The sequence below is a fragment of the Talpa occidentalis genome, unplaced genomic scaffold (assembly GCF_014898055.3).
Source record: "Talpa occidentalis isolate TD23 unplaced genomic scaffold, MPIMG_talOcc4v2.1 talOcc4.12, whole genome shotgun sequence".
Classification (NCBI taxonomy): Eukaryota; Metazoa; Chordata; class Mammalia; order Eulipotyphla; family Talpidae; genus Talpa; species Talpa occidentalis.
The window spans coordinates 7,305,017-7,319,007 of record NW_023601212.1 but is presented as its reverse complement, the minus strand read 5'-3'; the positions used below and the strand labels follow the sequence as shown (position 1 = coordinate 7,319,007).

At 61.5% G+C, this 13,991-nt stretch overlaps 1 protein-coding gene across 1 annotated transcript; it reads right to left on the bottom strand.

Annotated features, from left to right (window-relative positions):
• Nucleotides 1-11,417: 11,417 nt before the first annotated feature.
• GADD45B (growth arrest and DNA damage inducible beta) lies at nucleotides 11,418-13,363 on the bottom strand. The gene is made up of 4 exons (XM_037505020.1): nucleotides 13,141-13,363; nucleotides 12,961-13,062; nucleotides 12,394-12,616; nucleotides 11,418-12,155 (listed from the first exon to the last, which is right to left on the bottom strand). The coding sequence occupies exons 1-4, from the start codon at nucleotides 13,182-13,184 to the stop codon at nucleotides 12,042-12,044; spliced, it is 483 nt and encodes a 160-aa protein (XP_037360917.1). The 5' UTR covers nucleotides 13,185-13,363; the 3' UTR covers nucleotides 11,418-12,041.
• Nucleotides 13,364-13,991: the final 628 nt, after the last annotated feature.

Sequence of the window (13,991 nt, the reverse complement as noted above, 5' to 3'; positions counted from 1 at the left end):
AGGGCTGGTGTGGGGGAGGGGATCGAGGGGGGGCACTTCCAGGATGACTGTGTAGGGGTGTGTGGCTGTAGCCACTGGTCAGATGGTGCTTCCAAAGAAGGTGACTTTCTCATTTGTGAATTACATTACCATCTGTGAGTTATATCTCAGCGACCCTTGCTTTAAAAAAGACGGGCATGAAGTGTTTTAAAAATGCCTGATACACAGTAGACAAACAAGGCACCAGGGCTGTTGTGACTGTTGCAGGTGTTATTGGTGATGTGTGTGCCAGTGACCCCAGGGCCCGGGACACTAGATCCTGAATTTAGAGCCTGGTGACTGGGGACATCAATTCTACATAGGCTCAAAAACCCACATGCATGTCCACAAGCACACGTGTGAGCAGACATAGAGCCACATGCACACACATGCCTGCTCATGTGTGTGCATAAACACAAATGCTTGGGAACACATGGGTGTGCTTGTGCAAGTACATAAAGCAGGCAAGTGTGTGCACACTAGTATACATGTGCACGTGTGTCCACGCACAGGTGCATGTGTGTGCCCACAGGTACACAGAGACACACCCACATAAATGCCCAGGTACACAAAATCATACAAACAACACACACGCAAACAAAAACATGCAGTGCATGCATGCATGTCACCTTCACACACGCCACACGCTCACATAGACACACACCTGCACTCTCTTCCCGGGACTGGAGTCCCAGGAGCCTTGTCTGGGGCTGGGGAAGGAACATTCACAGCAGAAAGGGGCCCACGAGCATGCGTGTGTGTGCGTGTCTGTCCCACATTGTATCTCTTCCATTGTGGGACTGTGCGTGTCTGTCTGTCTGCCAAGGTGGGCGTTTCTGGGCCACACGCCTCTGCTTCAGTCTCCAGGAGGCAGACAGGCTCCACCTTTCCCCAGGGCCTCCTCCTCTGAGCAATGTCTATCCTTCCCCTAGTGGGCCTTGGGAACCTCCTGCTTAGAGGAGTTAGGCCCTAGTCAAAGCATTTGCTTTTCATCATCGCCACCCCCACCCCCATCCCTGGGTCTCAGTTTCCCTGGCTGTGAAATGATAGGATAATTCTGGGGGGTATCCAGGAGTTTTTCCCCCAAACTTCCTATCCTGCACAGCTCCAACCCCCTAAGGCTAGCTGCATGTTTTCTGGCGCATTCTGCAGACAATAGCCTAAGCCTTAGGAGAAGATCAAATGGTGAAAGTTCCAGGCCTAGGGCGCCTTGGGAACAAATATTTGGGGTATGGGACCCCCACTGTGCCCAGAGGCTCCCCTCCAAACTAGGTGTGGGCCAACAGTGGCCTGAGAAAGAGAGGCCAACACGGGAATGATTTCAGGGGATACAATCTCCCTAAAGTCATGTTGCAGGGAGAGAAGCAAAGGGAATGTATCCAAAAATCAAGTGCACAAAATTGTGTGCATATCCACAAGGCCCAGGTGTATACACCTGGCTCTAGTTTCTGCAAGTGAATGACTTAAAATGAACTCATTTCTGTGGTTTGAATTCATTCACACCCTGCAACATGTCTAGAATGTCTGCCCAAGGGTCTTTTTGCTGTTCCCAGATGTACCGATACTCAGCACACAGTTGCAAAATGCTTATTCACAAGTAGTTACTGCCCTGCACTGGCATGACCCATGCATATGTGTGCACACAGGTGTGCGTGCACAGCTCCTGCACGGGTATGCGCAGCCTGGGCCTGACTCCTTGTTGGCATTGCCAGCCCTCCCCGCCCCTATGCCGAGAGTGCCCAGGGCCAGGTGGGGCTGGGCGGGCCCGGAAACCTCTCCCAGCTGCTGTGCCCAGTTTCAGGGAAGCCACCCGCTGGCATCCTGCCCACGGAACTCGCCTGCCCTTGCACCTGCCCCTTGGGCTTCCAGGAAGGCACCAGGAAAGCCCTTCCCCCAGTCCTGCACACTGGAGTCCACTGCCCAGACCCACACAAAGCAGGATGTGTGCACCTGCTTCCTACCACACTTCAGAGGCCCTCACAGCCAGAACCAGCAGAGGTGCCGGCTGAGCAGTCACCCTCCAAGCAGACTAGGCTGAGGCATAATACACAGTGGAGCCTTGAAGAGGACCCCTGCTTGCTGCCCCCACCTCAAATAGGTGTTCGCAGATCGGGTGCTAGGCCCATGAGGGTGTTTGTGGGTGGGGGGCTCTGCACAGCCAGTATTTGGACTTGGAACATGTTTGCACTAAGCTGATAAGCACACACGGTGCACACCAGAATGCAGGTGTGCTCACATTAGGGTTTTACCCACACATGGGCACTTGCACAGAGGCAGGTATGTGAAACATGGAGTGCCTCTGCCAATGGGTGTTTGTGAGCTTGTCTGTGCCTGTGCACCGTGGTGTGTGCACACACAGAGTGAGTGTTTGTATGCCAGCATCTACACAAGGGGGACATTTGCATGCATGAGGGGATCTGCTCTCCACAGGTGTTTCCTGCAGGTGGATGCCTGCACATAGTAGGCCTTGCCACAGGTGGGGCACAGTGGGTTTTGCATGGAGGCGGAAGTCGGCACTGTGGTGTTTGCATACTCACGTGGGTCTGCGTGCTTTGCATCCAGCCGGTGGGCTGCACACAGTGGGTGTTAGCACATGCGAGAGGGGCTGCACACATTAGGTCTTGCATGGAAAGGAGGGCTGCACACAGTAGGCCTTGCATGGGAGAGAGGGGCTGCACACAGTAGGCCTTGCCGCAGGAGGGCCCGGTGCTGGAGCCCTGTGCCGCCGAGCACGCACTCTGCCGCCGCTCCACCGCGGCCCGGGCCTCCTCCCATGCGGCGGGGCAGGTCAGGCGGCTCCGCCCGGGCGTGGGGCAGCCGGCTGGGCAGAGGCTATTCCGGGAGCTGGCGCGGTGCCTAGGCCCTGCGCGCCAGGCAGCCGGGGAAAGGCGCCGCTCACAAAAGGAGGGTCTGTGCAGACGCCCCGCCCTCGGCCCGGCCGCCCGCCGCCAGGAGATGGGGGGCAGGGAGACGCCGCTGGGGCCGCCGCCGGCGCGGACTTCACCCCCTCCACTCCCCCCCGCCGCCGGGGCGGCCGCAGACACCGCGCCTGGCGGGCACCAGAGGGAGGCTGGCACCGCCGGGCACCGGAGGGGGTCGACGGCCCGCACGGGGGCTCCCGGCGCACGCGGCCAGGGCTCACCCGAGGGGGCGCGGGCGAGGGCCGGGGGCTCAGACGTGGGGAAAGTCGGGGGACAGGCCCCTGCACTTCGCCCACTCGGGGTGTCTCTGTCTCTCGCACACCCGCCTCTGTCTCCAATTATCCAATTTACGGACCGAGGAGGCCGGGACTCCCGCCTGCTGGGGAGGGAGGGGCGTCTGGGCCGGGCAGCGCCCCCCGCCACCCCCGGAGTGTCTGGCGAGAGGGTGGGGTGGGGCGAGGGCGTAATAAAGGTTCCCAAGGCCGCGAGTTTTACTGAGAGTTTTCATGCAGGATCTGGTTTCACCCGCGCGTGGGAGGGCGGCGGACCTGCCCTTTCCTGCGCGGGGAAACCGAGTCACACCTGAGCCACGCGGGGGCAGCGAGGCCCGGGAGACCACGCGCGAACCCAAAGCTCTCCGGCCAGCCCCCCCCCCCCCCCCCGCCTGAGCTCGGCCCCGCACCCCGCGCCCCAGGAGGCACTTAGGGTGCGCCTGCTGTGTGCGCACGGAGCTCCGCGCGCACTCGTGCCCTGGACCCGCGTGTGCGCCCTGGACCCGCGTGTGCGCGGGGGCCGGGCTGCTCCACGATGCCCTCGGCCCCGCCGCCGGGCCCGAGCCTGGGAACCCCCGGCGCCCGGGAGGGGGTGGGGTGGGAATGAGGAGGAACACAATGCAGGGAAGGGGCTGGAAACAGGGAGCGGCTGGGAAGGAAGCCCCTGCCCCCTCTCCAGAAGGAGCGTCTCGTCTCTGCGAGTGCGCGCGCTCCGGGCTGTGCATCCTTGGGGGAGAGCGTCGCTCCGGCTGTTTTTCTTTCTGCTTCTGCGCCCTTCTGGGTCTCTGGAGGCAGTGATGGGCAGCACGGGCCCCTGGACGGCTGCAAAGCTGTTGTTCACTGGCACACCCGGCCCTGCCTGTGCCCACTTCCCTACCCTAGAGACCACGCAGGCCTCTGAGATGCCAGCATTGAGCATTCCCAGAGGGCGTCAGTCCCAGACTTTCCACTTCTTTTTTTTTAAGGTTTATTTATGCACACAGGAGCTGGGGTGCAGGCCAGAGATGGGGGGGTGAGAGGACTCACCAGAGACAGAGTGGGGAGCAGAACAGGTGGATCTACTGCAATACACTGCTGAGGGGAGCAGCGGGGAGACAGGAGAGGTCTGCTGCGCCATGTGGGTTGCTCCCTGGCAGGCTGGGGATGGAACTCGTGCTGCAGAGGCTGCAGGTTGCTTCATAGTGCTGCGTCTTAACCCCTTTGCGCCACCAGGGAGACCCGCCAGACTTTCCACTTCTAACAGATCAAGCCACGCGCTGTGGCCTCCCCAGATCCGGTGCCCAAGCCGAGGTGGGAGCTCCCAGGACCCTGGAAGCTAGAAGTCATGCCTTAGCCTGGGAGCCGGGGTCAGGAGAGAAGCAGAGGTGAAGCCTGTGCCAGAGTCCAGGGCGGTCACCCCGGGAGGAGGGGGCCGTGGGGGCAGAGCATGGATTGGGACATGCTTGGTGACCCGCAGAGGGAAGGGCCCCGAGGGCCACTCAGTCTCCTGCAGAATGGAAGGAGCCAACGGTGTGAGCTGTGAGGCCTGGGCCTCCTCTGCCGAGACGCTACCCATGCTGCAATGGCAGAATCAGGCCTGGACCCCATTCTGTGGGACTTCACACCCTCTGCAATCCCTGGAACACGCACAGGGCGGGAGAGTTGGTCACAACAAATAACCGCCTCTTTCCCTTGCTGCAGGGACAGCGGGTGTGGATGCTCCATCCGCGCGGCTAAGCGCGTGTGATCCAGGGTGTGTTTTCATTCGGTCAGTGTTGGTCGGGCCCCTGACGTGTTGAGGGCAGCGTAGGGGGCGTGGGAATGAGCTGGGAAGCAGTGTCCGTGCAGAGGCCTGTGTGCCCATCTGCCAGCCTGTGCCCGGCTCTGGGGACGGGGGCTCACTTGGGTATCTTTGTGGAGGAATTGTGTCCCCTGAAAAGGTCCAAGTCCTCACCCCCAGTACCCGTGAGTGGGAACCTGTTTGGAAATAGAATCTTTACCGAAGATCAAGTTAAGATGAGGTCATTTGGGCCCGTGAAGCTGTCCGCAGCTTCTGCAGCACGAGTTCAATCCCCGGCCAGGGAGAAACCACATGGCGCAGCAGACCTCTCCTGTCTCCCCGCTGCTCCCCTCAGCAGTGGATTTCAGTCAGTCTGCCTGTTCTGCTCCCCACTCTGTCTCTGGTGAGTCCTCTCACCCACCCACACCTCTGGCCTGTACCCCAGTTCTTGTGTGCAGAAATAAATAAATCTTTAAAAAATAATAAGATGAGGTCATTGGGGTGAGGCTAACCCCATAGGACTGTGTCCTTATGAGACAGGGAAACTCGGGCCTAGATGTACGCTTGTGCTCTCTCTCTCTCTCTCTCTCACGCACACACACACACACACTCACACACAAACACACACGTGGAAGGTGATGTGAACACACAGAACATCTATAAGCCAAGTAACCGCTACAGCAGAAGCCAGAGAGAGACCAGAAGACCTGCCCTCACAAAGAGCGGCCCTGTGGACATCTGATCCTGGGCTCTGGCCTCCAGACCTGGGAGAGCGTCAGCTCTGCTGAAGCCCCAGGCCGCGGTGCTGGTTATAGCAGGCTCAGGAGACAGGTGTGACAGGCACGGGGCACGGGGGTGCGGGGGCACCCGTTGTCATGCGGGTCTGAGTATCTGGGCGGAAACAGGTGAGGGCACCAGTGGCCATCCGTGCCCACAGCTTACACTAAACAGTCCTTGGGCCATCTTGACCCCCACTTCTCCCTCGCCCCCACTTTTCAGGGAGAAGCAGAGCTGTGTGGCTGAACCAATGTCCCCCCGGTGGGGTGTGGTGGGAGGAGTCTAGTGTAATCAAGGGCACCCAGTTGATCAGGAGTTCTGGGCTCCCCAGGCCCACTCAGGGCGTCCAGGATTCTGGCCCAGGCACCCTTGCCCATGCACCCCCGACAGGGCGCAGAGATGCAGCGGGGCCCACTCCCAGGCCCGTGGCAGGTAGTGGCAGGCAGGCAGATGGCACATCCGCGCCGACTCACGCAGCGCCGCCCCGGCTGACACATCGCGGCCACGCGTTGCTTAATGACGTTTCCATCACGACCGGCCGCTCCGGGTGGCCCCCACAGTCTACCAGGCAGCCCAGGTGAGTGGGCTGCACCGGCCCGGCTCTGGCACTGCACTCTAGGGCGCTGGCACAGCACCGAAATCCCCTCCCGACTTGCTTCTGAGATGGCTGTAATAATCACCCCTGTCCGCAGCTCTGGGTGCCCTGCAGAGTTTCACGGGCTCCACGCTCCCGCCGGCCCGAGGGTGGCCATCCTGTCAGTGCCGCCGTTGTGCTGATGAGGAAACTGAGCCCCCAGAGGGGAAGCAACTTGCCCAAGGGCACAAGGCATCCACCTCCGTAGGGCCAGCTTCCAACTCCCTGCCCTGGGTGGCGTCCCTGTACCTGGCCGGGGCCCAGCCCTTGGCAGGCGGCGTGTGTTCCTAAGGGACAAAACAGTCCGTCCCGGAGAGGGGGTTCACTGATGGGTCAGTCTCCACCTCTCCAGACCCCGGGTCCAGGCTCCGTCTCCGCACCATGAGCACGCGCGCAGCGCCCACTGGGTCCCAGCCCAGCATTTAGCCACGGAGGGCCTGGGGGTGAGAACAGCAGGCCCCGCTCCTCGGTCCTGGAGCCTGCGAGCTGGCCCCGGGGACAGGCGAGGAACAAGCGGCAATGGCAGGATTACATGTGTCCTGACAGGCGGGACGGAGCCAGGAAGGGGAGTGGGCAGAGACGGGCGAGGTCTCTGGGGGTGGCCTGGAGGGCTTCCCAGAGAAGGGGGCACTTGAGATGAAAACGAAGGGTCGAGTGGTCACTGCTCGGGGAGAGGTAGGCGAGGCGTCGGCACGGCGGGCCAGGGCTCCGGGGGCGGCCATGTGCGCTGCCTGGGTGCAGGGGGGCGCGCCGCCCGGACACGGAGCACTTGCCGTGATTCTGTCCTTGTCCACGCGGGAGGGTGGACCGCCGGGTGCCACGTGTCCAAAGTAGGCAAATCCATAGAGGTGGAAAGTAGTGGTTTCCTGGAGGAAGGGGTTGGGACTGATGGCTAACGGGGATGGGTTTCCCTCTGGGGTGCTGGAAATGTTCTAGAACTAGTTAGTGGTGAGGGTTGCAGGATTTCGTGAATGTACTGAAGCCAACGGAAATACGCTTTTAAAGGGTGAATCTGACGGCATGTGAGCTCTGTCTAAATCACATACGTGCATATATGCAAATGCATGAAGTTCTCTAATTCTGAATTACACAGGCCTTGGCCTGGCCCCTGACTGCCACCGGGCGTGCAGCTGTGTGACCTGGGATAGGTCGCTGCACCTCTCTGAACACTCAGGTTCCCTTTCTGTAAAAAGCAGAGAGCCACAGCATCTGCCTTGTAGAGCCCTTGTGAGAATGAAGAGAGAACACAGCTGGCCCGGTGCAAAGTCAGCTACTGTCGTGTTTCTCCCCCACCCCGCCCCGAGGCGACCATGGTATTTCAGCTGTCTCACCGCCAAGCCCCAGCCCGGCCCCCAACACCAAGGATACGTTGTGCGCTTTAGGACACGCTTACAAGGCCATCCCCACCTCCTCTGCCCCAGGGAGGGGGGTCAGGGAGACAGCTGGAAGCCTGCAGACACTCCAGGGGTGGAATCACATCTGTATTTACAGATCCAGCAAATATGCATGTGATTACGTGTTTGCGTCCACGTTGGTGTGTGCGCGTGAGGACATAGGCTTACGTGCATCAGTGTGTGGCCTGAGCGGAGGCTGTGCCTGCTCAGCGGGCATGGAAAGAGACTTGCCCGGGGGCTGGAGTGACGCTGGGACTCGGGCCTTCTGACAGCGAGGGCCTGCGTGGGTGGCAGCGTGTAAGGGCGTCGAGGAGCGGTGTGTGCACCCCTGGGTGTGCCTATCAATGTGCGGGGGGCCGTGTGCTGCGTTCATGGGTGTCTCAGCAGAGCTAAGCATGGGTGCCCCGGGATGAGCCTGCACCCCGCCCCCAACCCCATGCCCAGCTGGGAAAGTATCTGTCCGCACCCTCCCGCTGATGATTCCAAGTGTCTCCTGGCACCCATGGGAGCCCAGGGGCGTTACCTACAGCAGTGACAAAGTCTTGGTGACCTGTAACCAGCGTGAATTCTGGGGGGCTGGTGGGGGTGATGTACCCCCCCCCATTCTGGGTGGTGCAACCTGCCTGTCCTCTCCCCTCAAGCGTGGGTTTCTCCCAGGGACTGACCAGACCGCCACCCACAATTCAAGACTCCTGCCAGTGCAGTGGCTCCTGCACGTTGGCCTCAGTATCCTCTTCTGGAAAGTGGGATGGTGGCGTCATCCTCACAGGACTGGAGTCACGTGGAAGGTGTTTACGGCCCGGGGAGACGAAATGAGCCCAGCTGTGGATAATTACCCAGCGAAGCAGCGCCATTTGACACCGATTCCTGAACATACTTGGGTTCCATCACAAAAGACCTTCATATTTGATTGAATGACAGTAACCACTATCACAGTAGCACGAGTAATGATAACAATAATAATTATTATAACAATAATAATAGGAGAATTACTGTTAGCACCCAAGTGCCATGACCCTCCGCGTTCACTTGGTGACAAGAGAGAAGCTGGGGTCTTGGGAGTCAAAACCCTTGGGTTTGGCTTTTGCCCTGGGAAGTCACACTCTCTCTGAGCCCTGCAAAGTGAGTGAGCAAAATATCAAAACTATAAATCAAGGCAGGAGGGGCCTCCCTGGTGGCGCAAGCGGTTGAGCACTGCATGGTAAAGCTGTCCGCAGCCTCTGCAGCGCGGGTTCAATCCCGGCTGTCCAGGGAGCAACCCACATGGCGCGGCAGACCTCTCCTGACTCGCCCGCTGCTCCCTCAGCAGTGTATTTCATCAGTCTGCCTGTTCTGGTCCCCACTCTGTCTCTGGTGAATCCTCTCACCCCCCGCATCTCTGGCCTGTACCCGGTTCTTATATAAATAAATAAATCTTTTAAAAAAATAAATAAATTAAGGCAGGCTTGGGACCAGAGCGACATCAGCTGGGAGAGTGCTGGAACCCGAGGCAAAGAGAAAAATCAGCAAATTAGCAAGAGGAACCTGCCCTTGCTCCCCTGGGAGTTCTCTTTCTCCTCGCTGTCTGCAGTCGTCTTAAAAAATTACTCGAAAACATTCATCTTACTGACGGAGTTGGTGGGCGCCACTCTTAAATTGTGCGTGGAAGGCCTGACACACTCTCCCACCCTGGCTCCAGCGCTGCTAACTCACAGGGCAGCAGTGAGAGGTTTAGAGATGGCTCGGCTGATGCAGGGGCCATAATCATAGTGCTGACACTTGTAGGCACAAGTCACTGTCATTCTCGTAGTAACAATGGCTAATCCTTTAATGTTTCCTGTTTTGCAGGTGCTCATCTAAGGAACATATATTTCATTGAACCTCCTCAACAATCTATGAGGTGGGTGGAATTACAATCCTTGTTTTTAGAAGGGGTAAACTGAGGCACAGAGCCATTAATCTACTAGCTGAAGATCACGCAGCTGTAGGTCCACCCATTGCATGTATTTCCTTGGGGCGAGGGGCCTGGGGTCTTGTCTCTGTTCTGCAAGGGACCTAGGGATAAGAAGGTCAGAGGTCACAGTCCTTCTGGATGACCAGGGTCACGCCCAGCTCATGCCCTTCCAGAGCCAGCCCAGGAGGAGTGAACCTGACACCTAGAGCCTGTGGGGTGTGGCCAGACGCTGGGCCTCCCTGGGGTAACCCTGCCCCTGTTTAGTCCTGCCCCACTGAGACCTCCATTGCAGTGTGCACCCCTCAGCCTCTGCCCCCACCCTTCTCTCTAGGCTCCACCCTCCACCCCAGTACCCCCTGATCCCCTTCATCTATCTGCCTTGGGGCTCCGGTCTGGTCTCCTCACCTGCCAAACCCATCAGGGACCCTTGCCCCTCCCCCCAGGGTCCCCCATCTCTCCCTTCCTCTAGCCTGGCCCCTCCAGGCTCAGATCCCTTCACGCCCCCTCCCATCTCCTCCAAGGATCCCTTCCACCATCACCCAATGTCCTCTCACTTTCCTCCTATCCTGGAGCTCTGATCTTTTCACTGACAGTCTCCCTCCACACCTGACAGGGCCGCCTTCACCCCGGCCGTCCCCTCCCGCTCCCCAGCTTGCCTCCTCCTGGGGGTTCCCCTCTCTCAGGCTTTCCCTACTCCCAGCCCCAGGGGCATCCTTAGCCCCGCCGCACCTCTCCCTCAGGGACTTCCCCTTCCCTCTCCCTCAGAGGGGCTCCCCAGCCCCGTGACTCCGGGGGCAGCAGGGGTTTTCCTGGCACACCCACGTGAGGCTGCGTGGAAAGGTCGCGGCCTGTGGGCAGGGCCTGTTCCCCCCCTGCTCCCCCGAGTTCCCAGCCTGGGGCTGCGGGCAGGGGAGGCGAGCCCACTCTGCAGGCTGAGGGCTGGGGGGCTGGGGGGCTGAAGCTGGCGGGGCTCCAAGCTCCCAGCCCCGGCAGGAGGCAGGAGGCGGCTCCCCTGCAGCTTTGGGAGAACAAGGAGGCTGGCCCAGCTTACAGTTTCGGTTTAGAGGCAAAGCGCAGGCCGTGCCAAGCCCAGCTGGGCCAGGAGGCTGACTTCCTGGGGTATTTTTCTGCTTGTTGTTTTTAATTTGGGGAAAGAAACAAAACTTTTTTCTGTAGTGCAGTGAAGAATCCCGTCCTGGGAGGGAAGGGCGCCGTGGGAGGCGGGGGGCGGGGGTGGGGGGGGTGGGAATCCCTCAGGGAGCTCTTCCTGCAAGGCCCGAGTCCACCCGGGAGTTCTGAGCCCACCTCGTGGGCAGCCACAGGTGCCCCCTCGGCCTCTCTGGACCTTGGGCTGCAGAGGTGGCTGGGCGCGCAGGACCTGCGGCCAGCTCCCCGGGGCGGGTCCTCCTGTGCCCAGAGCTCAGGTTGGCTCCAGCGCGGCCTGTAACAGCAGTGGCAAGGCGGCCAGGTTTCGTAATAAACCGGTCTTTTAATTGCTACAGGGCAGGAGGAGGGAGAAGGGGGGAAAAGAGGCAAAGTCTTGGGTGGCGCCGCTGCAGAGAGAAGAGGCACTGTTTTTGCAAAGGAGCCTGGAGCTGCTAACAGGGACTTAAGAAACACTTCCTGGTGAGCCGCGCAGGGCGAGGGGGGCAGGAGACAGCGCTTGGGGGTGTGGAGCAGCGCTGCTGGAGTGCAGAGGGGGTGCCGGGTCCGCTCCAGAAGTACAAATACACAAACATTCAGAAGCTTTAGAGATTTATTACAAGGCCATCCTAGTAGAAGTAAAAATATATGTATCCGCAAGCTTCCCTTCGCTCAGTGGTTCAAGTAACAGCTGCAGGTAAAACATCGTCTATGCAGTTTGCGGGCTGGCAGCGGCGGGCACAGAGACACAGCCCCAGCCCCCCGGCTAGTCCCCGCCTAGTCCCCGCGAGGGCGCAGACCCTCGGCGGCCAGCTCGGCTTGCCGGTGTCAGCTCCAGTCTCAAGGAGGGCGAGGAAATGCAGTCAAGTCTCCCCCACCCCCAGGCGTGCAGTCCAGGGTCTCCACACGGGAAGGCAGCAGCTCCTCACTCCAGTTTCTGCTCCGTCGCGGCCCGAGCTCCAGGGCCTCCTCTCCTGCCGGCCCGACCCGTCTCTTCCGCGGCCGCTGGCGCTGCTCCAGGCGCCCGGCCCGGGGGCCACGGCCCACCTCTCCTGGTCTTCAGTCTCCAGTGGTCCTGCCCCGTGGTCTCACGGGTAGGGCTGTTTGGGGGGGTTTTTTGGGGGGAGGGTGTCAAGTATTTATTTTATATTTTGGCAGCAACTCAACAGGTCCTGATGCTGGAAAGGACCTCAGCGCTCCTGGAGGGAAATGTAGGGCACCCACTGGTTGTTGCCTCGGCTTTCTTCACAGTAACTGGCCACCTCCACCAAGCCATGGCTCTTCCAGGCATCTGTGTGAGGATTCTGCAGGAGACAGAGAAGAAGGGGTTCAGCTGGAGCCCCAGGAGTGGGCGGGGAGCCTCCCTCTCCCAGGGCCCCTCTGGGGAAAACAGGCCAGCTCAAAATAGTTGGGTGACGAGGCCCGGCCGGGCTGCCCACGGGACATGCCAAGCGTGGCTGGGCGCTGAGCTGGGGCAGGACCGGCCAGCTTGACTTTGTTGACAAACACAGCGGGGTGTGGGGCGGGGCCGGCCCAGCTCACCGTGACCAGGAGGCAGTGCAGGTCCCGGGCCTCGGCGCTGCCCTGGGTCTCCGGGGGCTCGCCCAGCAGCTGTGCCAGGCGCTGCATGCCTGACACCCGCAGAATGTTGATGTCGTTGTCGCAGCAAAAGGACTGGATGAGCGTGAAGTGGATCTGCAGGGCGATGTCACCCTCCTCCTCTTCATCAATGGCCAGGAGGCACAGGACCACGCTGTCGGGGTCCCTGAGGGGGCCCAAGGGAGGAGAGGTTCAGCCGGGACGCAGGGAGGGGGGGCCATGCATTGGGAGTCTGCAAAGGCAGCGAGAGCCCGCAGGTGTGCAGCAGCGCTGGGCACGGGAGAGGGCCCTGGCAGGAGAGCTCGGGCGGGAGGAGACAGAAGCCTACGAGGAGGCTCCCTTGCAAAGGAAGGCGCCTCCGAAGCCTGCGGCCCGCCCCCCACATAAGAGGAGGCTCTCCACAGTGGGGAGCCTTGGGGCGTCCAGCCCCTCGCGGGGGGGCTGCCGCCGGGAGCGTGCCGGGCGGCCGGGGTCCCCGCCGCGCCCCGCCCGGGGAGGGGTCTGACTCACACATTCATCAGCTTGGCCGACTCGTACACCCCCACGGTGAGGCGGTCCTGGCGCTGCGCCGCCACCAGCAGCTCCTCCACCGCGGCGCTCACCATCTGCATCCTGGGGGCCGGGGGGAGAGGCGTTAGCGCGGGCGGGTCCCGGCGAGCGCCGCCCGCCCCGCGCGGGGCCGGGACTCACCTCTGCGCCGCGTTGTCGCACGCCACGAGCTCCTCCAGCGTCATGCTGCGGGCCGCGCTCGCGGGGGACACGCACGCCCCGAGCCCGACGAGCCCCAACCTTCCCACGAAGCCCGCGCGCCCGTCCAACGCCTTCGGAGAGCGGCGAGATCCTCCCCAGAAACCGCGGCGAGACAATTCCACGGTCCCCGGCGAGCGCAATCCAGGGCTCGTGGCGGCGCGGCTCCCGGGCTTGGGCGATCTGAGGCTGGCGGCGCCGGCACGGTCTTTTATAAGCTTGCCGGGAGGCGTGGCCGCGGCGGCCCGGCGGCTCCTCCTATTGGCACATGGGCACAGGCCAGAGGAGCGCGCGCCGCGATTGGCCGGCGGCGGGGAGGGGCGGGGCGCCGCGGCGGGAGCCCACGTGGGCGGGCAGCCGGGAGCCGCGCGCCGGGGGGCAACGAGCGCCAGGAAAAGAGAAAAAAAAGCAGAAGTGCTTCTCCTGACTTCCCGGCAGCCGCGCCGCGTTTCGGGGCGCGCGCGGGATTTCCAGCGCGCGCAGCGGCCCGAGCTTTCGGGGAGGGGGGGCCTGGAATCCCCTTCCAGCGCCGGAGAGTCCCCGGCCCGCGCCGTCCAGGCGTCTCCGGGAGCCTGCACGAGGGGGCCGGCTTCGCAGCCCCCCCTTCAAGGTGGTGGGGGTCGTGGGGTCCCCCCAGGCGCGGGCACCCCAGGCCCTGGGGCTCCTACCTTCCCTGAGCCTCTGCCCCTGCCTGGCGAATGGGAACGCGACTCAGGTCGCCCTGGGTCGGGGGCACAAGAAATAGGGCCAGCGAGGGAGCTGCGCGCGGGAGGCGAGCAGTAAACGGGGGGTGG

What these genes read in the sequence shown, in the direction of transcription:
- GADD45B (XM_037505020.1), bottom strand. Translation starts at nt 13,184, where the DNA reads ATGACGCTGGAGGAGCTCGTGGCGTGCGACAACGCGGCGCAGAG. An exon ending in TGCGACAACGCGGCGCAGAG is followed by an intron (nt 13,063 to 13,140) that starts GTGAGTCCCGGC and finishes CCCGGCCCCCAG; the next exon opens with GATGCAGATGGTGAGCGCCG. An exon ending in TCGGCCAAGCTGATGAATGT is followed by an intron (nt 12,617 to 12,960) that starts GTGAGTCAGACC and finishes GGGCCCCCTCAG; the next exon opens with GGACCCCGACAGCGTGGTCC.